Source organism: Periophthalmus magnuspinnatus, chromosome 18 (genome assembly GCF_009829125.3).
Source record: "Periophthalmus magnuspinnatus isolate fPerMag1 chromosome 18, fPerMag1.2.pri, whole genome shotgun sequence".
Taxonomy (NCBI): Eukaryota; Metazoa; Chordata; class Actinopteri; order Gobiiformes; family Gobiidae; genus Periophthalmus; species Periophthalmus magnuspinnatus.
The window spans coordinates 5,852,171-5,873,984 of NC_047143.1; the positions used below are offsets into that span (position 1 = coordinate 5,852,171).

General features: G+C 39.0%; 1 protein-coding gene across 1 annotated transcript; it reads right to left on the reverse strand.

Moving 5' to 3' along the window:
- Positions 1-1,186: 1,186 nt before the first annotated feature.
- LOC117386495 (E3 ubiquitin-protein ligase TRIM39-like) lies at positions 1,187-17,974 on the reverse strand. The gene is made up of 10 exons (XM_033983868.2): positions 17,935-17,974; positions 16,699-16,853; positions 12,866-12,933; positions 9,488-10,078; positions 8,880-8,975; positions 8,143-8,376; positions 4,897-5,044; positions 4,760-4,786; positions 3,096-3,271; positions 1,187-2,406 (listed from the first exon to the last, which is right to left on the reverse strand). Exons 4-10 carry the CDS (start codon positions 10,073-10,075, stop codon positions 2,035-2,037), a joined length of 1,641 nt encoding a protein of 546 aa, XP_033839759.1. The 5' UTR covers positions 10,076-10,078; positions 12,866-12,933; positions 16,699-16,853; positions 17,935-17,974; the 3' UTR covers positions 1,187-2,034.
- Positions 17,975-21,814: the final 3,840 nt, after the last annotated feature.

Consider the following 21,814-nt stretch of genomic DNA (forward strand, 5'->3'; position numbering starts at 1 on the left):
GCCCCCTCGTCCCGGTTTACAGTCCCGTGGGCACATTTCTGTATTTCCATTGCCTGCTTAATCCAGCATCGATGTTTCTTTTCCTCTGTCCCAGTGATGTTTCCTCCGTCCCAGTCCATAATGTGGTTTTCTCTTTTACACTGATCCAAAATGGCTGATTTGAGTTGGCCCTGTTCTGAGGCGCTAGTGAGCCGTCCAAACTGTCAGGTATAAAAACAAACTAAACCTTGCTCTGGAAAATGAATCCACTGAAATAAATAATCGGAAAACCAGATAAACCTCATTGGATTATTGCAATTGTTGTTTTGGAGATATGTAAAATTATAATAAAGTATATCGTCTATGATTAAAAGTATTAAAAATTACCTCAGAAATTGACAGAAAAGTCTAAAGCAATCTCCCAAACAAAGGTATAAAGTGATATTTCTTCATTTTGTGTTTAATTATATAGAGACGGTTTCAACGGTGTTCATTTGGAGACAGATTTTGTGATTAAGACGTTTTAGCTCCCGCCCAGAAGCCATTTTCAATTTGATGGAACTGGCCTGAAACATTTAGACTTTATCCTACTCTGAGTTCACCAAGTCCAGCCCAAATGGAGTTTTAGAATGAAACTGCCGATTACTAGCTAGCATCATAATGTGTCGCTCTGCTCCTAAAAGCCCCTGCATAGTATAAATCCTAGTGCCTCAAGCCAGTACCAACAAACTGTGAACGACTCCTGCACGAATTAGCGATATTTCTTCCATTTGTGTTTCATTATTTGTTCATTTTTTTATGTGATACTTGAACATCAACCAAGAAATTAAACAGGCACAATTTAGCACATTCCTGATGCATTTTCAAAATTTCGTCTGAAAATTACTCTGAATAAATAAAAAGAGAGATTAGGGATGGGCGATACTGACAAACATGAATATCTAGATGTTCTCTATGGAGCTCAACAGTCCCGCCCACTTCGAAGTCTGCTCTGGTTCCGCAAGTGCATTTCCCGTTCATTTTTCCCATAGATTTTTCCAAAAACTTGAGTTCAAAGGCGTCACAGAGGCTAACCAACTATGTGGTGGTAACTTTTCTCCATAGCTCAGTTGTTTTAAGTCCAAAAAACATTTAAAATGCAAGATTTGGCAGAATGTTTTAGTAACTTTGCACATTTTAAATAAAGTTATTGGTCTTGTGGTCATAAATAACCACAGAGATGATGAGCCCTGAGCTTTCAAACTTTTAATAGACATTTTTTTCGGAAAGTCTATGGGAAAAATGAACGGAAAATGAGTTTTATTCAGACGATAATTTAAAAATGCACTAGGAATGTGCTGAAATCTGCCTGTATATGTCTTGTTTGAGGTTCAAGTATCGCACAAAAGCTAAATGGAGCGTGAAGTTGACCGCAAAAGGTGCCGAAATATCACTTTATATACTTGTCTGGTAACTATAGGCGATATACTATTTTTAAATTCAAATGATGTGTATATCTCCAAAACAACAACTGCGATATTATTCATTCTTTCAATATATATCTAAAAGCTTTAATCGGTTGTGTTTACGTGACTTCACAACATTCTACGATCCTTATAGTTTAAACTGAGCTGGAGACAGGTCAAAGGTCTAATTTTAATACATCTGTAATTACTGGGCTTATCCACATGAAGGAAAATGATAAATAAACAAAAGTTAGAGAGTTATATCCATTTGTCTATCCATTTATATCCATCTGAAATCATGACATCATCAAATTTGTAAATGTGATGACGTTATTCTCCCAGATGGGGGCACAAGACCTGGTTTTCTCCATTGATTACATTGCGCTTTGCCATGAAATATCCAAAAAGTAAATGCACAAATGTTGAACCTGACCATTTCTATCAGTGACTAGACTCAAGAACTCACTGCATTACAACAAAAACCTGCATTTGACCCATATTTATTTCAGCTGTCTCCATCTGCGTTAAACATTATTGGCTTATAGAATGTTGTGACGTCATCCGAAGCCCAGCGATTGAGATATCACTTTTTGTCACTATACGCCCATCTCTACCTCTCTGGTTTAACAGGTACCACTATTAATGGAGCTACGTTCTTTCCGTCGTCACAAACTCCCGGACTGAAGAAAGGATAGATTTTCTCCGTGAAGCCGCACCCGTGGAAACAGTAGAGCAGAGTTTTGGAGCCGACGTCATAGAAGGAAACGGTGCCTTGGTCGTAGTCCGTGTACACGCCCACTGTCTGAGGCCTGGTCTGCGGCTTCAGCAGGACCGAAGGGGAGTCCAGAGCGCGGTACTCGCCTCCTCCTCGCAAACGCACCGTCCAAAAACCGTTCTCCGGCTTCGATGTGATCATGCCCTTACGGTTCACAGACTCCAGAACTACACCCAGGTCCCAGTAAGTCTTTGAGCCCACGGAGACCTAATGAGAGAGGGAACTTTTAAGATAGATAATAAAAAGGTGAAAATTTACTAAATATAACCAAAAGATCTTGTATTGCAAAAGAAAATTCTGGCAACTGAACAAACACTTCACAAAATCCCAAACAGTGCCATATGAACCATCTCACACTCTGAGGACTTCTGCGACCGGCCTTCTGCTGGTCTCAGAGTCAGGACTAAAACCAGGACTAAAACCAGGACTAAAACCAGGACTAAAACCAGGGCTAAACCAGGGCTAAACCAGGGCTAAACCAGGGCTAAACCAGGGCTAAACCAGGGCTAAACCAGGGCTAAACCAGGACTAAACCAGGGCTAAACATGGGGAATCAGTGTTTCAGTTTTCTGCCGTTTAAACCTGAAACATTCTTCCTGTAGATGTGAGACAGGCCTCTACTTTCACAATGTTTAGATCCAGGCTCAAAACAGTTCTGTTGATCTCTGCATGTGACTGAAAGGGGTTTATTCTGCGATTTTCTCTTTTAATGTTAATTTTATGATGATTATTTATGTTTGATTAGTTGTATTGTGATTTTAATGTCTTTCTTATTCTGTAAAGCACTTTGAATTACTTTACAAATAAACTTGCTTTGCCTTCAGCCCTAAAGTGAATTAATGTGGTGAACAATAATCAAACTTTGTAAAGATGGCCGCCACACTGTGACCTCTGACCTGGAAGTAGAAACGTCCTGACACGAAGCCATTCTTGGCGAGGACGCAGATGACCGGGTCGAACCTCTGGGGGTTGTCAGGGACTAAGTGGAGCAGCTCTCCCCGACCCGCCTGCTTCCCGTCTGGAGAGAGCACGATGTTTGGGTGGGCCGTGTGGGGGTCCAACTGCACATCCACTGGGGACACGCAGAGAAGGACATGGTTAGGTTTAAAGCAGACCTGTTCTGCAAAATCAAACTTTCACAGCTTTTAACTATGTTATAGTTGTTTCCTTCTTATTTACCCTCTTGAAGCTGTGTTTGGTGTGATTCGTGCATGTTTGAGTAACCTTAAATCGCTTATTTTCAAGGCGCCATATTGCTGATCAATCCCCATTTTCAATGGCACACACCCACTGTGAAGTATTTACTTTGCTCTCCAATTAGATTTTCTTAATCTGTGACACGCGTACAATTCATCAGCATTGCGTTTTCATTTTGGCACAAATAAAACAAAAATACTACTACTCCCAGCTAACCATAGGGGGTGCCGACAGCTTCACGGCTCTTTGTCGTGATAACGTTTACGGTGACGTCAGCTCCCATTGGACACCGCAGCTTTCTAATACGGAAGTGAGCAGACTTTTTTTTTTATCAAGTCGTTTTAAATGAATATTGTGATTTAAAATGTGCACATTATAATAAAATAATCCAGAGGTGTCATAGATTGTAACTATATAGTAGTCACAAGCACTACAGGTTTTCTTTAACCTGTCATATGTGCTTTAGACTATTTATTTCACAAAAAAACATGGTTAACATTATTATGACAAATATTGTACAGTGGCCCATCGCTATATCGCAGTCCATCTTTCGTGGTCTCGCTGTTTCGTGGATTTTTTGTACAATTTCACATGCTTTTTTACATCGTATGAACGTGCATTGTGTTCTGCGTCCTGATTGGCTGTTGGACTGTAGACCATTGTCCATCAGTCTCCTCTGTGCCGTGTCTCCTGTACAGTACAGAATGTGTTCAGACAAATTTACATAAATGTTGGATCGCAGTGTGACTCTGAAGTGCTGTATGTTTTCAATTTGTTTTCTCCCCGACAAAACCCACAATGTCGATGAAACGTTCAAAGGCGCCTACGAAGGTTTGAACTTTGAGAGTGTTTAAACGAGAGACAAATGTGAGAAAATATTAATGCTTGTGTGAAAAAAGTGTATAAAGTGTGTGGTGAAGGGTTTTACAGTCAAAAACACAGAGAATAATTGTAAAAAAAAAAGCTGACTCCTTCGCGGATTTCGCCTATTGCGGGTTATTTTTAGAACGTAACCCCCGCGATAAACGAGGGACCATTGTACTAAAAATCTTTGTTTTAAATTTTGGGGAAGTTTATAATTTCACTTCCTGGTTGGACACGGGCAGCAGATATGACATACATAGAAATAATTCCATAATTGTTACTAATAGAAACCATAATGTTAAAGAGCACATGACACTGACACTTAACTGATGCAAAACTATGATAAATATTTAGCAGAGGTAATCCCACTGAACCAAGTCAGAATTAGAAAAACCTTTGATATGTACTTTAATTCAGTTATAATAAATGAGAGAGAAAAGGCTACATTTTCAGTGGTGGATGGATATTTGAGCCTTAAGTGAATATGTAAAGTACATACCTGCATATTTCTGCACCATCTTCAGTTCTGTCAGTAAGAAAACAAACATTTATTTCACACCACATTGATTGAGCCCTTTATATGTTTCCATACAAGCGTTTTAAACCAGATGCCCTCCTGCTCCTGTAGTGTATTACCTTGGTTCCTGAGCAGGTCCATTTCTTTGTCCACTGTCTCCTTCAGTTTAGACAGAGCGTCTCTCACTATCCCCACGCTCTGCTCTGAGGGAAACCGGACCTCAGACCAGTCTCTGGAGACCGGAAGAGCAGTAACCAACGGCAACCGCTGAGAAAAAAAATGACACCAAATTAGTTTATCTCAAGCTCTTTATTTATGGCTATTTGAATGTTTGCTGCAAGCTTTAAAACAACCTGTGCGAGATTTTATTTTCTTACATCAGAACCGTGCAATAATCCTGTAATGATGTATTAAAGGTCCTATATAATGTTGTTACCTCCTCAAAAACAGACCTGGAGTTGTGTTTTGTTTCATTCACACATGTTTGAGTAACTCTTTATTATTAGTCTGTAACATCTCCAAAGCTCAAACTGCCCTGTTCCACCTTGTGATGTCATGAAGTGGTAAATTTCAAGTTAATAGCTCCTTTTACCTTTTGTTTGGTAGAGATCGGCAATTCCAGAGCTGAAATGATCCAAATGATTCTGGTGAAGGTGTGTGTAGTTTAAAAACACATTGGAGCACTTCCTGTATTACCACATGATGACATCACAAGGTAGAACAGAGTGTTTTCAGAGTGAATGAAACAAAACACAGCTCCAGGTCTGTTTGTGGTGAGGAAACAACATTATAACAGATGAGAAAGTTCCGTAATATGAGCCCTTTAATGATCAGTAATATGATATGCAGCCAATATATACGTCTAATTCATATTTTCACCAGCAGGGGGTGTTATTCATGTCCTGAGTGGGGCACAAGGCTGGAGGACTCACTAAAGAAAAGGTAAAATACGCTTGGTGATACAAAGCTTTCATTGTGCAGTGGTGTGTGTGTAATGCGTTTATATCTCCAGGCAGCATTATGTCATGTTCTCAGAGCTGTGCAAACACACTCAAGACTAAAAATGTGTTTTATTGAAGACATGTCCAGACATCCCAGTCCTTTGTATATGTTGTGCAAAACATTTGGGACGTGCAGAATCTCATAATCCCCCAAGGTTTATGGTTTGATCCCAGATCCAACCGAAGCCTAGTGTTGCTGTGTCCTTGAACAACACACTTCTCCCGTGCCTGTACTACCCCCGGGAATTAGCCTCCGATCACCTACTCTAGTAATTTGAGACGCTTGTGAACTGCAATCTACTTAAATACATATTTTTAAACAGCTGAAGCAACTGGTGGTTTTCGATTTGTTAAGTGTGATGATGTCACAGTCCCAGACGAGGCCGGAGTCAGTTCTCACTATTATATTTCATTAGTACTGCGCTGTGCTTTCCCATGAAATATCCAAAATGATTTCTACTTGTGACTAGACCCATTAACTTATCTTATACCATGGTCAGTGAGAATTCTAATGCTAACTGTCATGCATTATTTTCGTAAAACTGCACAGCTAGTCTGGCAACAACTAATCACTGTTCTATTGATACTTTGCAGTGACATCACGCTGGGGGTACTGCATGTATGTCTATGGAGGAGTGTTCAGTAGTTACAATAGAGACACAATGTACATATTAGCAAACAGCCTGATAAGTTTTTAGATCTAAAGCGTGTCATAATTCAATGGCTGCATCATTCGGAGGCGACATTTGAAGGCCAGTTGCGTCCCGTTTCACAGTGTTTTGATGGAGATCGGCCGTGAACTAAGGACACATCTGAGTGTCCTTCTCGTCCTCCTATATCCCATCATGCACCGTGCAGAGTCAGATGTTCAAAAAACATGTAGCGAAAAGCTCGTCCATAAGTACACGCTTTTACCTTGATGAAATAATTACTAAGACAACTGTAAACATGAAATAAAGACATAACGCCAACAGAACCGTCAAAGAAGTCTGTTATTAACTGCATAAACGCTAAAAGTCTGGGTAATCTGAAGCTATTGCAATGAAAAGTCCACTCCACCTTCGAAATTCAAGTTTTGTGTGATCTACATATATCTCTATGGTGGAATGTTCAGCAGTTACCGTGGCGACACAATGCATACATTAGCAAAGACTGTCGGAAAAGTTTGCAGAGTCTTAAAACTCTACAAAAAAACAAAATAGATTTAAAAAACACATTTTCAGGAGCCTGGGTTCAATTCCAGCATTCATGGTCCTGTTCAGGTGTTTCAACAAAAATCTGACAGAGTGGCTGACTGAAAAACTGTTTGCTAATGCTAACTAGTTTGTGACTGTGATGTTTTTTTGAGAGCGAGACTTGTTTAACAGCACAAATCAGCTCGCCTGTCGTAGTTCCAGCTAAGTCAGTGTTAAAATAAAGCTCAGATTAAAGTCTAACTTGAATAACCGAGCTTCAGACAGAACATGCCCTACACCCCCAGGGAACGTGAATGACATCAGCGGCAAAATATCAATATCACTACACTGGGCATCACCGTAACAACGGGTAAACAAATAAACTACGGTTCGGAGAAAGAATTCTAGAAATCATAGAAGTTGCATCAGTGTTCTGAGCCTGTGGAGCACAATCTGACGGAGCAGTTGGGACGGGACACTTTCTACCATTTGATTTTACCATAAGAATCAGAGCCATTAGAGTTCCACTAAACTTTTTTTTTTGTAGATTTTATATATATGTATATCTTTTATACAGTAGTGTTGGTTTGGATTTTTATGTTAGAAATGCATTTTTTTTGCAACATGTTTCCACATATTAAATACAAGTAGCTGCTAACATACAATACACTAATACAGAATAAACCCGTTGTCAAAACAGATTTAATCAAATAATTTATGAATGACGATGGGAACAATAGTTTTCTGCTACACATGTTTTGTTATTGTCTTTATTACCAGTATATACATTTATTTTGTGGTCTTAACTGGGTTTTAATTTTATTTTTTAAGATATATATACATTTATTAGCTGCTAGGTTATGTTAAAGTACAATCCTTTTTTCCTGCTTAATTATTTCTTGTAATAAAATGACCAAAAAGAGAAAATACAGTCTCTGTCTTTGCGTTTTGGGACTACATTAGTTGCTGTTGCTCAAGTCCCATCTGAGCAGCCTTCCATGGGACCAGCTTCACCTACAACAGAAATAACTAATGCCTTGAACAGCTTTGGACCGCCAAAAGGTTGTCAGATTTAAAAGCCAACTATTTTCAGTTTGTGGGACGATTGTAAAAGCAGATTACAGCAAAAATGTGTATTCTGACTATAGAATATTGTGACGTCTGAAACCCAGAGCAGGACTGTCCAAACCTGTATGAGATGCAGATGGTCGTCGGACTCTCTGAGCTCCTGTAACTCCTCGGTCCTCGTCTCCAGTTCTTGGATCTCTGCTCTCAGGTCCTGGGTCAGTTGTTCCGCTTGTGTCTCTGCTGACGTCTGCTGTTTGAGAATCGCTTCCTTCACTTCAGTTTGTCTTTCTTTAATAGAGTTGATTAGAGACGTGAACAGGATGTCGCTCTGTTCCAACTCCTTCTCTGCGCTCTCCTTCAAACGGAAAGGTAAATAAAGATGCACTTAAAGGGACTAGGGTTTCAAAAATATCGAAAATCAGATACTAATCAACACCAAAACTCCTGTACTGGTTTAAGATGACACGGTATAATAAACAAATACTACTGTTTTGTGTTGAAATATACAATTCTGTCTAAAAAAGAGCTTTTGAAATCATTGATATTGAGAATTGAGACTTTTCTTTAATACTGAAATTGAGTTTAACACTAAAAGGGACACTATGTCACTTTTTTGAGTGAGGGTCCACCACGTGCTCATCTCCATTACTGTTTTGCCTTGAATGTTCCACTGTCTGGCATTATATTACTCTCCATGCAGGCTAAGTTACAAGTCATATCAATGAGGCGAGCCGCTAAGAAAGCATGTTTTTCAGTGAGTTTTTTGTTATGAAAATTCATTAAAATGAATAAACAGAAGGCAGATGGAGACAAGCAGGTAGCAAACCAGAAAAGTTTGGTAATTTTGTATTGACGTACCTTTCTTTGCTGAAGGCAGTTTGAAATCTCCTCCACTTTCTTAAGTCGCTGCTCGATCATGTTTTTGAATTCAGCTTCAGTCTTTTCTATTTGAGCCTGAAACATGAAAAAAACATTAGATTTAAAAGGCCGATAGTGTGTAAAACGGACTCGTGTGAGCTTTAAACCGTGTTATAATACTGTTACCCCCTCAAAAACAGACCTGGAGTTGTGTTGTTTCATTCACACATTTGAGTAACTCTTTATTATTAGTCTGTACATCTCCAAAGTTCAGAATGCTCTATTCCAACTTGTGATGTCATGAAGTGGTAGTTTTCAAGTTAACAGCTCCTTTTTACCTTTAGCTCAGTAGAGATTAGCAATTCCAGAGCGGAAATGATCCAAATGATTCTAGTGAAGGTGCATGGAGTTTAAAAACGCAGTGGAGCACTTCCTGTATTACCTTATGACATCACAAGGTGTTTTCCGCTTGAGTGTGTTAAATGTGTAAATGAAACAAAACACAACTCCAGGTCTGTCTGTCATGAGGAAACAGCGTAACACGGACAGTTACTCTAAATTGAGTTGTAGTTTACGTTGATAAATTTTTCAGTCTTTTTTCCCCTCACCTTCCTCTGCGCGCTCTCCTCTTCTAAACTCACGGCCTTGTGGTTCTTGTGCTCCGTCTCCACGCAGAACCGACAAACGCACTTCTGTTCCTCTTTACAAAACATCTCGAGTAAACGATCGTGCTTTTTACACAGCCTCTCCTGCAGATCAGCCACGGGGTCGATCAGCTTGTGCATCTGCAGAGCCGCCACTTTCTGATGCGGCTCCAGGTGAATGGAACAGTACGACGCCAGGCAAACCAAACACGACTTCTGGGCTTTCACTTGGACCGAAGCAGCCAAGCAAACGTCGCAAGTTATCTCTCCCGGTTGGACATTGTTAAGCGGCGTAACTTTCTGCGGAATGATCATGTTTTTGAAGGTGTCCGCGAGCTCCTTGAACGCGGTGTTGATGCTGATTTCCGGGCGTGGGGAGTAGGTTTTGTCACAGGTGGGGCACTGGCACATGTTGTCACATTTGACCCAGGTGTTTTGGAGGCAGGCGTGGCAGAAGTTGTGTCCGCAGGGAGTGGTGACGGGGTCGGTGAAGATGAGGGAGCAGAGCGGGCACAGCAGCTGCTTTTCTGGGAGTGAGGAGCGCAGAGACATGGTCTAGACGGGGAGGAATAACAACAACATAACGTGTGAAAATAGGACGATAAACCATGACATAGAATAAGACTGATTATAAAAGTATTCATATTAGCTTTGCACTGAAAGTTATCATGGATTTATTTAATATTGCTAAACCCCACAATGACACTCAAAGACCATAGACCAGGGGTGTCCAAACTATGGCACGGGAGCCATATGCGGCCCTCAGACCAGTTTTTATCGTCTATTTCTACCACTATAACCTCAAACATCACATTGCAGTGTGATACAGACCTAAAATGAATGTGTTTCAAGCCTTATTAATACACAGCGGCTCGGTCAAGGCTGTGTATAAATCATCGCACTGCATTAATCACTTGTCTGTGGCCCTCTGCTTCCAATATGTTTTGAGATGTGGCCCTCGATAAAAAAAAAGTCTGGGCACATCTGCCATAGACTGTATATTTAAATGGACATGACTAACTCGGAAGCCGCTGCGTTCCAAATAGGAAGTGAGTAAGGGCGCACTTACGGCTCCATTGGCTATAGTTCTGATTCACTTTCTATTGTAAACGTCACGTCTCTCTCTGTGTAACTGCTACTGTCAGACTCGTCATTTTGGTCCTAAAATGTTCGTATTAACCCGCTCTACATAATCCTGGCGTTTTTATTGCGCTATTGTGTCGGTAAATCAAGATATGAACTTTAATAACATTCTTTTCGCTAGCGTTAGCAACAGCTTTGACTGACAGCATTGTTAAGCGCCAGTTCCGGGCTAAACCAGCGGTGTAGATGGAATAAAGCGTTGCCTTCAACAACCTCGCTCCGGTTTGGCTCTTTGGTTGCTATGATACTCGTGGGCGGAATTCCAAATATGGAACTCGACTCCAAATTGGCCTCTATAACTGCTAGCTTTCAATTGACTGGAGCCGAACATTATGGGTGATGTCACACTCTCTTAGTCCATTTCTTTATTCAGTCTATGGGTAAAAACACTCCACCCACATTGTCTAGTATGAAAGTGGTGTGTGTGTCGTGGGATTGGCCGATGGCGCTGATTGGCAGCCTCAGTTTGTGAATGAATAACGCAGTGTAAAGAGCTTTGGGAGTCTTGAAAGGCATTGTATAAATCAAATGCATTATCATTTTATCTTTAGATGCATTATGTAACTTTTCTGATGTACCACTTCCTTGTCTCTGGAATGCTACCCGGAATGTTCCACAGGATGGCATTAAACATATCTATCTTGCATGTCTTGAATTACAGGCTTAAAAGGAACTAACACATGCATTCGTACTGTGAACAGGCTTTTCACAGACCTGACCTGTAACCTGGACTGGTGGCAGTGTCTCCATGGAGATAGGTAAGTTTAATGCTGTACTCTGGAACAGTAACTTCCACCATTTGTTTCCTGATCCTGATTTTCCAGCCCCATCCACCCATCTATGTTACAGCATGAGTCAGTGGTGCTTAAACAGACACACCCGTGCACCACACAGTTACTACACTCTGCACACGCATTAGGCAATGTCTGCACTGTGATAAGGAGAATGTATCTGAAAATGCTTTGAAATCTCATTAATTATTATTTATTCATTCACTGATTATTAATTATTATGATGCCATTTGGAATTTTGAGGTTACATTTCATAATCTTTAGTTTTAGGATGTGTTCACACTTTCACCACGTCAAAAATGAGACTAAACCAGAATCAAAACCAAAACTAAACCAGGACTAAACCAAGATTGAACTGTCTACATCAGGTTAAAATGGGTTCAATTTAGGACCAAAAAGCGACAAGTGTGAACACATCTTTTATTTTCTAATGTGAGGTTTTCATTTTTACCCTCGAGGGCTGCCGTATAGTTCTGGTTCTGACATGTGTTTACTTTTTAATTGCAATTTTATAAGGCTGGGAAATATGGAAATGCAATACAAGACGAATTTGGTCACGTTTTTTTCATTTTCAAGCTAAAAAAATATGAACTGATAGACAACATTTTCTTATTTCACTGACTTTAAATACAGGGGGTCCAGATTTTCTAAATTTAAAACTGGGACACAGCCGGGTTGTAAAATGGTCCATTCTCGACTCACTTTTGGGTCAGTCATAATCTGAGGGACTTCTGTAGGTGCATTTTTTTGACTCATGCTCATTTTCAAGCATGATTTTCTGTAGGTGCAGAAACAAATGACTATATATTTCCCTCTTTACCGTTGGCAGGGATCGAAATAGGGACATCTGTGACTTTTCTTGCATAAAACTGGGACAAATCACTGGTTTTGCATAAATCTGCTCTGACACAGGACTCAAAACTGGGACTGTCAAATGAGTACAGATGATCAACCTTCAAACATATAAAACAGATCTAAACTAGTCAAAAGCAGATAAATCTTAATCCTTGTTTGCACGCATATACTTTTATTACGCGGTACTTTCTTATCCTAAGGGAGGTCGTTAAGTTAGAGCCACCTGGAGGTAAATGAGGAAGTTGTTCAGAAATGCTCAGTGTTGCTCATAATAAAACATATTCACTGATTCAAAAATGTGTGCCAAAACACTGAAACACTGAAGCAAAACTTACCAAATTTGCAAAGAACTCATTCCAAATTACCAGGTGAGCAAAGCAGACTTCACAACACTCTAGCTGCATGTGATAAGGTAAAGTGCTAGTTGTAAAGTAGAGCCAACATGTCATTTACCCAGGTCCAACCCAGGCTAAACTTGAACAGGAAATCTGGTCTAAAATGTGTTGCTAGTGTGTTTTTGGTGGTATTTTGTGTGTCAAATGCAGTTACTTACGGTAATGGAGTCTTGGTCACACGATCAAACAGGTGACACAGGTTTATGAATGAGGTCGAGCTGTGCAACTGCGAAAGGAAACGTCAACAGTTATTCTACTGCCTGCGCCCTCCCTCCTCCGCTCCACTCACACCTGCTACTGTGTGTGTGTGTGTGTGTGTGTGTGCGCACCAGCTCAGGGGAAGCTCAAATCTCTGTACCTAATTTTTTTCTGTCCTTAAAAAACATGAAAAACAGAACTAATTCAAAGGTCTAAAGTTGTTCCTCATTTACCTTATGCATTCAGGGCATTCTAACTATTCACAATGATGAGTTTGGCTGGACAGCTAGCATGCTAATGTGTACTTCCTTATTACCAGACAATAAAAGGCTTTATAATTAGATGCAGACAGCACACAGCGGACTTATTTTGACCTCAGGAGCTGCTTATACAATATATCTGTACTTGGGTAAGACACATTTTGTTCAAATACATGAGGAAAAATCAGGTACTGCACATCTTTAAGTTTGACAATCTAGACCTGTTAGTGTTTAATTGAACTTCGGAGTAAGAGTAAACTGCATGAAATAAGGTAACGAAATGTAGGTAGTACATAGTTTGTCAATACAGTTCTTATTTTGATTCTGTGAGATTTTCTGACCAGGTGCTATTTCCAGTTCCAGGTGGATGAAGTACTCAATTTTGTTACTTAAGTAAAAGTACAGATGATTCAGAGATAAAACATTAGTCAAGTAAAAGTATCACATGAAAAAAATCTATTTAAGTAAAAGTATTCAGATATCCGTTTAAAAATGTACTTTAAGAATAAAAAGTAGAAGTATTTCACACAGATTTTGACAGTGTTTTAAATTTGTTAAAGTTACACTAAGTAAAAATGACACATATTTTGGTCACAGTAACAAAATGAATCAATTTATTAATTTTTCTTATGAATTTTGTGCGTTTATTTTTATTTTCTCAAAACTGAAGCCTGAACTCGAAAACTTCAGGCAGAAAGTTACCACGATGGTCAAAATAACCTCTCAAATCCTATGAAAAGTACTTTTTACTTTCAGTCCAGTTAAAAAATGTAGTGGTACTGCTCTCAAATGCAATGAAGTAAAAAGTATCCACTCTAAAATGTACTTCAAAAATGTAGTAGATACCTAAAAATTCGACTTAAATACAATACTTCACTACTTGTCCTTTGTTGCCTTCCACCTCTGCTGCCAGATAATCTTACAATAATTAAAAGGTGCACTGCGTAACATTTCTCTCCATGCAGGAATGTTCCACAGCATTAAACTTCTCTATTTAACATTTATTTTTTAGAACTGTGCTCAGAAATACCTTAAGAAAACAAGTGTTACTGTGAACGGGCTCGCCTCTCCACAGAGCTGACCTATATCCTGGTTGGGTGGCAGGAGTTTTTGTCTCCATGGAGATAGACAGCCTGAATGCTATACTGTGGAACGCAAAAACCAAACTGATAATGAAGCCTCCACAAGAAAAGTTACACTGTGGACCTTTAAATATTTAAAATCAGATCCTCCAGCCAAACTTGATGATCAAATCAGGTGTAAAAAAATATGTTCCGTTGTTTTGAATCAAGTTATTTTCAAGTTTAGCAGGCTGCGTACTCGTTAAGACTAATTATAAATACTGTAGTAGTGAATGTATACTTCGAGTGCCAGATTATAGTTTCATGTTCAGTCTTTGGCAGCTTAGAGAGAGTTTGTTCGTGGGTGTGTGCGGTGAGTCCGGTGGTGAATTTTTCCATTGTTAACGCGGTTACGAGGGTTCAAACTCCAAACGGCCGCATAGGAATGCTGCCGCGCCGCATAACTACGACCAAGCCAAGCCAAAAGTACAGTCCTGTCAGCTGCAGGTGAAGTACACAGGTGTAACCGTGGAGACGGGGCAGAGAAAGGTCGGAGGTGACACACAGGACACACGACGGGAGAGAAGTTATAGACCCCGCAAAAAGAAACAAAAACATTTTATATTTCAGAATAGAGGCAAAATATCATCAAATAGCAATACAACATGTGAAAAATGAAGTTGTGATATCAGAGCTGTGTGTGAACCTGGCACTAGAGTCACATCTGAACCCGCAGATAGAGACACAAAAAACATTTTTCTCATTCTCAATATTGATCTTATTCTGCCCCGCCCTCTTTTGCTTCTGAATGTTCCAAACTGTGCTTTCTTTTTAGTGGCACTTCCAGTTAGGCAGGAATCCCATTCATTTAAAAAGAGAATTTGGAGAAGTTTTGCTGCTGAAATCTGATATAAAGTAGGCTGATGTTCATGTGACCAACAAGTCAACAATGCACCAATTCTATGAGAGGATTTTTATTTATTTTTAATTTTTTTTGTATGTTTTTGGTTGTTACACATTTACTGTGTAATGATTTCTTTCAAATTGTAGCCACAATCATCTTTATTTTGTTCTATATATTTTAATTCATAATTAACACAAAAACAATATCTAAGCAGTACAAGACAACAAGACAACAAAAACAACAGACACAAGGAGGTGGAGGATGCTGCATTTACCTTATTTCATATTCAGACACCTATCTTAAATATATAAATATGTAATTATGTAAATGCAACTGATGATCATGATCAACATCTATGTATGGGCATTGAGATCCATATGATTATTATTATTTTTTATTTTTTATGTTGTACTGTATTAAAGCATCATTTTGATTATTTCATTTCATATTTCATTATTTAACACAATTCACTTATAGTTATTACTATAATTATAATTACTATTCATGTATAATTTGTCCATTTTAACTGGCACCTAGCAACCGAGGTGTAAACTAAGAATGGATCTATTATTATTTTTTTTTTTCTTATAGGAATGATCACAGCCTTATAGATGTGATATGTTCTAATCACTTCACACTTTCTGTGAGGCTTTAAAACACCTCTGTGGTCCCTATATTTTGCCATCAAGAGCAGCAGCCCCATGTAAAATAATACAACCCCAATGATGATGTCAGCGCCCACGGCTACTATAAAGTGAAAATGTGGCCATGCACTGACACTGATTCATGGTTGGCTGCAGGTGCTGGGGTTTAGGTAGTGACCATTCAGATCAGAAAGTCCTTTCAGGTTTAAACAAGCCATTCAGCATTTTCAATCAGAGCTTCTAAGGAATGGAGCATATCATTTATGTCACACCTAACTAATAATATCAAACCTGTCAAATCCCTGTCGCTGCCCTCTTGTGGTAAATCGTGCTTGTGTGTCTTTGTCCTGCTCTTTTTTAATCACTTTCAAACTGTTTAACTGAAGTGTCTGTAAATAATGCATGTTTTGTCCTATGTCTGTTATTACTAATGTTTCTTACCTGAATGTTTTACTGCTGTTTATATTCACACTGCCTCTTACTCAGCCTAAATCTGCAGGTTTGTGTGTTAAACATGTGTGAATGAAACAAAACACAACTCCAGGTCTGTTTGTAATAAGGACACAACATTATACACAGATCAGAAGATGATGTAATACAGGCCCTTTAAAATTTGCTTCTGCTGCTGCCCATGTTTCACTGTGTTTCTCTATCTGGACTTTTAACATTTGCGTCTCTGTCTAGAGGTTAAGGGTTAGGACTGCCTGCTTTGTTGCTGCTGTGCAAACTGACCTACATTTTAATCTATGAAGCGTGTGATTGTTTTATCTTATTGTGATCCCTCTCTCTGGGGTGACTTGGAAACTGGCACATTATGCAGTTGGTCAATTTGCACTGTCTTTGCTATATATATATATATATATATATATATATATATATAAATAAAACAAAAAACATTTTTATTTCCACAAAAGCCGCACTGACCTCTCCTTACCATGGAGTTTGCATCTGGCTGGATCCTGTTTGCATGTGATTTGAATGTCTGAAAAACAAGAGTTTATTTTTCAAACCAACCATGATGGACAAGAAGACGATGCTATCAGGCCAAGTTACAGGTCAGATCGGTGGAAAGGTGACCCCTGCAAAATGGGGAAAAAAAAAGATAAGTTCAATGTCATACTGTGGAACATTCCATAGTGCACCTTTAATCAGGTAGAAGGAAAAAAAATAAAACAAAACACACAATTAGCTACTTATGTTATAAAATAATACAATTACTAATAAATAAATAAATCCAGTGTGTTATCAGTGCTTCAGATGTATAATTAAAATGCACTGTCTAAGTTTTCTTGGTAATGCCACTTGGCATTAAATGTGTACATCACCATGGAGATGAGAAAGTGACCCTATAAGGTCATGTTACAGGTCAGATTTATGGAGAGGTGTCCACACTCACAGTCAGTATGCATGTATTTTGTTGTATTGATGAGCAGTAATTGGCTCTGTGCAAAAACAGCGCTCTCAACATCACTGTTAGCGTCATTACTTCCTGTCCAGTTTTTATCTCTGTGAGGTTTTTGCCAAGTCACACTAAAAATGAATAAATATTTAAAGATCAGAGAGTGACAGGAAGCTGTGGGTGGATGTCACTGACAATATAAAAAACTAGGCAAATAAAATGAATACTTCACCAGGAGATATGTTTGTGTGTCAAAGCTAAAGCTAATACTAATTTTGACACTACAAACCAGAAATATTCTACATTTAAAAACCACTGGGTAGTTTTTAATTTATTTGATTTTTAATTGTTGATTTTATATCTTCGCTCTGAACTTGGCAGTGCTAAAGTCCACGTTGGTCACAGGAATAACCCGCCTGTTTGTCTTTGACTGTCATATAGTTTATCTGTTGTGAATAAATGACCAGGTCACGGGGCTGTTTTGTGGTTTTAATCTGTATGAAATAAAATATGTACTGGTCAAACCTCGACTCCACACGGACAGCAGCTCTTCTCAGCCAGACTCTCATCTTCATACAGTTATAATTACATATATTATACAGCACTTTCCAATGTAATAACTCACACCTTGTACAAAATATAAGCTCATAAATGTCCTTAATGGTATAAATAATAATGTGTACTATTAGGCAGTGTCCATATAATGAATAATTAAACAGAAATCCACATTTTTAAACACAGAGCTAAAGTCAGTGACCCACCTCGTGCTCAACAGCAGAGCTTATTACATCCGGTCACCACAAGAGGGCGCTACTCAACCAGAACATATGAGCATAAATACAAAGAATAACAAATGGAATCAAATACCAGCTAATCTCCGGCCGTGTCCCAATTTGCCAAATGAAGTAACCATCGAAGTACTGTCTAAAGTGCACGGCTGAAAATGTTTACGCCTCAGTGTAGCCGCCATCTTGCCAAAATGGGACAGGCCTACGCCACAGAGCGTGCGTCAACCGCCGTCTGCGCGCTTACGTCACGTACGTTATTTTGAATTCTTTATTATTTAATAGAAGAAAAGTCAAAGTGTCGTCGTCGCATCGTTTATTTCTATTTAAATTGATTGAAGTAAGGAATTAATCTTTCTTTTGGAATATCAATAGGCAAAAATATAAGCTTATAATATAGCTACTACATAACTTTAACAAAATACATCTTGTTAAAACGTTATAAAAGAGACAGCGGTAACCAACATCATTTTTATATTTATAGTCTATAAACCAGAGATTAGTTGTACATAAAGTGGGATATTGCAGTTTAACGATTCTGTATTTGGGCCTGGTTTCATTTGATCTGTGGCTCAACTACTTTAATACCAGCAGAGGGCGCTGTTTACCTTCTATACTATGAGCCAGATCTTTCCATCTTATTATTGTATAGTATTTTCTAGCAGTGCAGCACTACATCAAACTGGTATCTTGATTTACTAACGCTGGTATCTTGATTTACTAACACTAAGGTAAATGACACGTGCCACCAGGGGGCGCAAACCTATGGAATGCACCTGAACTCATGAAGATGTTGTGCAGACCAATAATAATTTCTAATGATAATAATTCTTATTATTATTGTCTGGGAATCAGTGCACATTCCTTTATTTAATGTAATTTCTTTTGTTTCCTCAGACCAGCCCAGAAGAATGTACTGCAAAATAAACCTGAGTGTGTCAGTGCTGGAAAGGTTTTTAATCATCAAAAACATAATTAGTTAGATAATCTTAGTTTGAAAAAAAAAGTATTAACAGGACTGTGCCCTGTGCCCATCCCCTCTGCCCCTGCCGTGCCCCTCACCTCTGCCCCCGCCATGGCCCTCCCCGCTACCCCCGCCATACCCATCCCCACTACCTCTGCCATGCCCCTCCATGCCGCTCCCTCTATTTCCCTCCCTGCTCCTCTTGCTAACCTCATCCGTAATTGTCTTGCTAAGGCCCGCCCTGTTCCTGATGCAAAACCCTGCATTGCTCCTCCTGCTACACCCCTCCCTGCTGCTCCTGCCATTTCCCTCCCCACCACCCTTGCTATGCCCACCCTCGCTGCCCCTGCTATGCCCCTCTCCGCTACCCCCACCATGCCCCTCCCCATTACCCCTGCCATGCCCCTCCATGCTACCCCTGGGACGGGGGTAGCATGGCCCCTTCCTGCTACTCCCGCTATACCCACCCGTGCTCCTCGTCGGTGGCTCAGGCTCTCACCTCCTTCTCCAGCTGAGCTCCGGCCAAAGCACCTCTCTGCTTTTCCTCCTCCTCCCCTTAACCCTCGCTTGGATCCTCTTCCTATGGCCCTCTTTGCCTCTCTCACTCCTTGCCCAAAGCCCCCCTCTGCTCCTCCTGCTAAGCCCTGCCCTGCTCCTCTTGCTAAACCCCTCCCTGCTCCCCCTGCTTTTCCCCGCACTGCTCCTCGTGCTAAGCTCCTACCTATTCGCCTTGTTGACACCCGCCATGTTCTTTTTGTTAAGCCCCGCGTGGCTCCTCCTGCTAAGGCCCTCTCTGCTCCTCCTGCTAAGGCCCTCTCTGCTCCTCCTGCATGGATATATATATTGCTTTTGAATATATTTAAGTTTGATTAAATAGGCTAAAAACCAAAACAAGGTGAGGCAAATAGGAAAAAAACCTTACATTTTACTATATCAATGTGAAACTTTTTCTTGTTTACTTAGCGTACATAATTATGTTTTTCATCAGTTAGTATTTTCCCATAAAATATATAGGCTACATAAATAATCCCAATAATCCTAAATTTAAAAAAATAGAAAGATCCTGATTTAAATATCTCCTTTTATTTTGTTGACATAGGCCTTTTAGGGTATTTAGGATATTTTTAGAAATTGTTTTTTAAAAATTGCCTGGGATCCAGAATACACTCTTCAGCCGACGAAGGGGAGTTCTCTGTGTAGCCGCCTTTGTGCTGAAATGGGACAGAGTTTGAGCTAATGTACTACTGTGCACAGAGCCAACTGACTACAAGACAAGAATGCAAGGTAGAGAAGTTTAATGCCATAGTGTGGAAAATTCCAGGCAAAGAAATAACATATACATGAAATATTATTATTATTATTATTATTATTATTATTATTATTATTATTATTATTATTATTATTATTATTATTATTATTATTATTTTATTTTTTTATTTATTTTTTTTATTCAACGTTTCATTTACAAAATATGTAAATTCAGTTCAACATTTTGTCAAAGAGTTAAACATGCAACAGTGATTTATGTTTTAATACTGAACTATCCACCAGGGGGCAGTATTACACACACTGAAACAGCACTGTCTCTGTCCTCTGTCCAGGCCTGTACTGAAGAATAGTTTTAATCTGCACATTCTGCAAACAGTTGTGTTGTTTTACATATTTATCTGCTAAATTAAATCAGTACATTGGAAATAATTAATGTGGATCGATATCGGGCGCATATAAAACTCACTGTTTTGATTCAGCTCAGGATCATTCTAAAGATACTCAGGAAAGACTCATTTCTGTCCTGTGAATGTCTTTTCACTACTAATACCTGCTGAAATGAGTATCTAGTTTCAATACAAGTTTTAGTCTCGATTAGTACCAGATTTTTCGATACTTTTGACAATCCTAGTGCTGACAAGATGTTGTACAACTTTAAAATGACTCATACAAAATAAACACCATAATAATGCAGTAAATACAGGAAGTAATAAATACAAAAAAGTAATAAATACAGGAAATAATAAATACAAGAAGTAATAAATACAGGAAGTAATAAATACAAGAAATAATAAATAAAAAAAAAATGTATTTATTTATTTATTGTTTTATTTGACAGGGACAGTGTACATTAATAGCATTGCTGCAAATGCACCAGAATTAGCCAAAAGGCTCTTTTTCATCTGTTGTCCCTGGACAGATGGCAGACCCGTCTCCCTAAAAACAAGAGTACAAATATTATACAGCGAAAATTACAATATAAATAATAAATACAGAAAATAATAAATACAAGAAATAATAAATACAGGAAGTAATAAATATAGAAAATAATAAATACAAGAAGTAATAAATACAGGAAGTAAAATCAGCAGGGCAAAAAGGTGAGTTTTTAATAGATACTTATACAAAGGTTGGTAGTTCGAATCCCGCTCGACATAAACGCCACTGATCGAGCGGTCAGATCTGCTGACCCACAGGTTGTCGGGTGCGATTCCAGCTCCCACAGATTAATGCTGTCATTGTGTCCTTGGGCAAGACACTTCACCCACCTCGCCCCCAGTGTCTGTGTACATGAGTCTATGAATTTTTATTTTATTTATTTATTTATTAGTTTATTTGAATAGGGACAATGCACATTAATCAACATTTCTGTAAATGCGCCAGTATTAGCTATACAGATAGTTTCCAACTGCAGTCCCTATGGCAAGATGTAAAATGCCACCACACATAAAATACAAAGTTTGTATAAATAGTTAGTTTGGTTATTAGTAAAATGTTCTAAAAGCTAGTGCAGCTAAGCAGGCAATTAGTAAAACACTGTAACAAAGACAGACAAAATCTACAGACATAACACAGAACAGATGAGGCCAGCAGGCAGCACATGGCAGCACAATTTCGCATTTG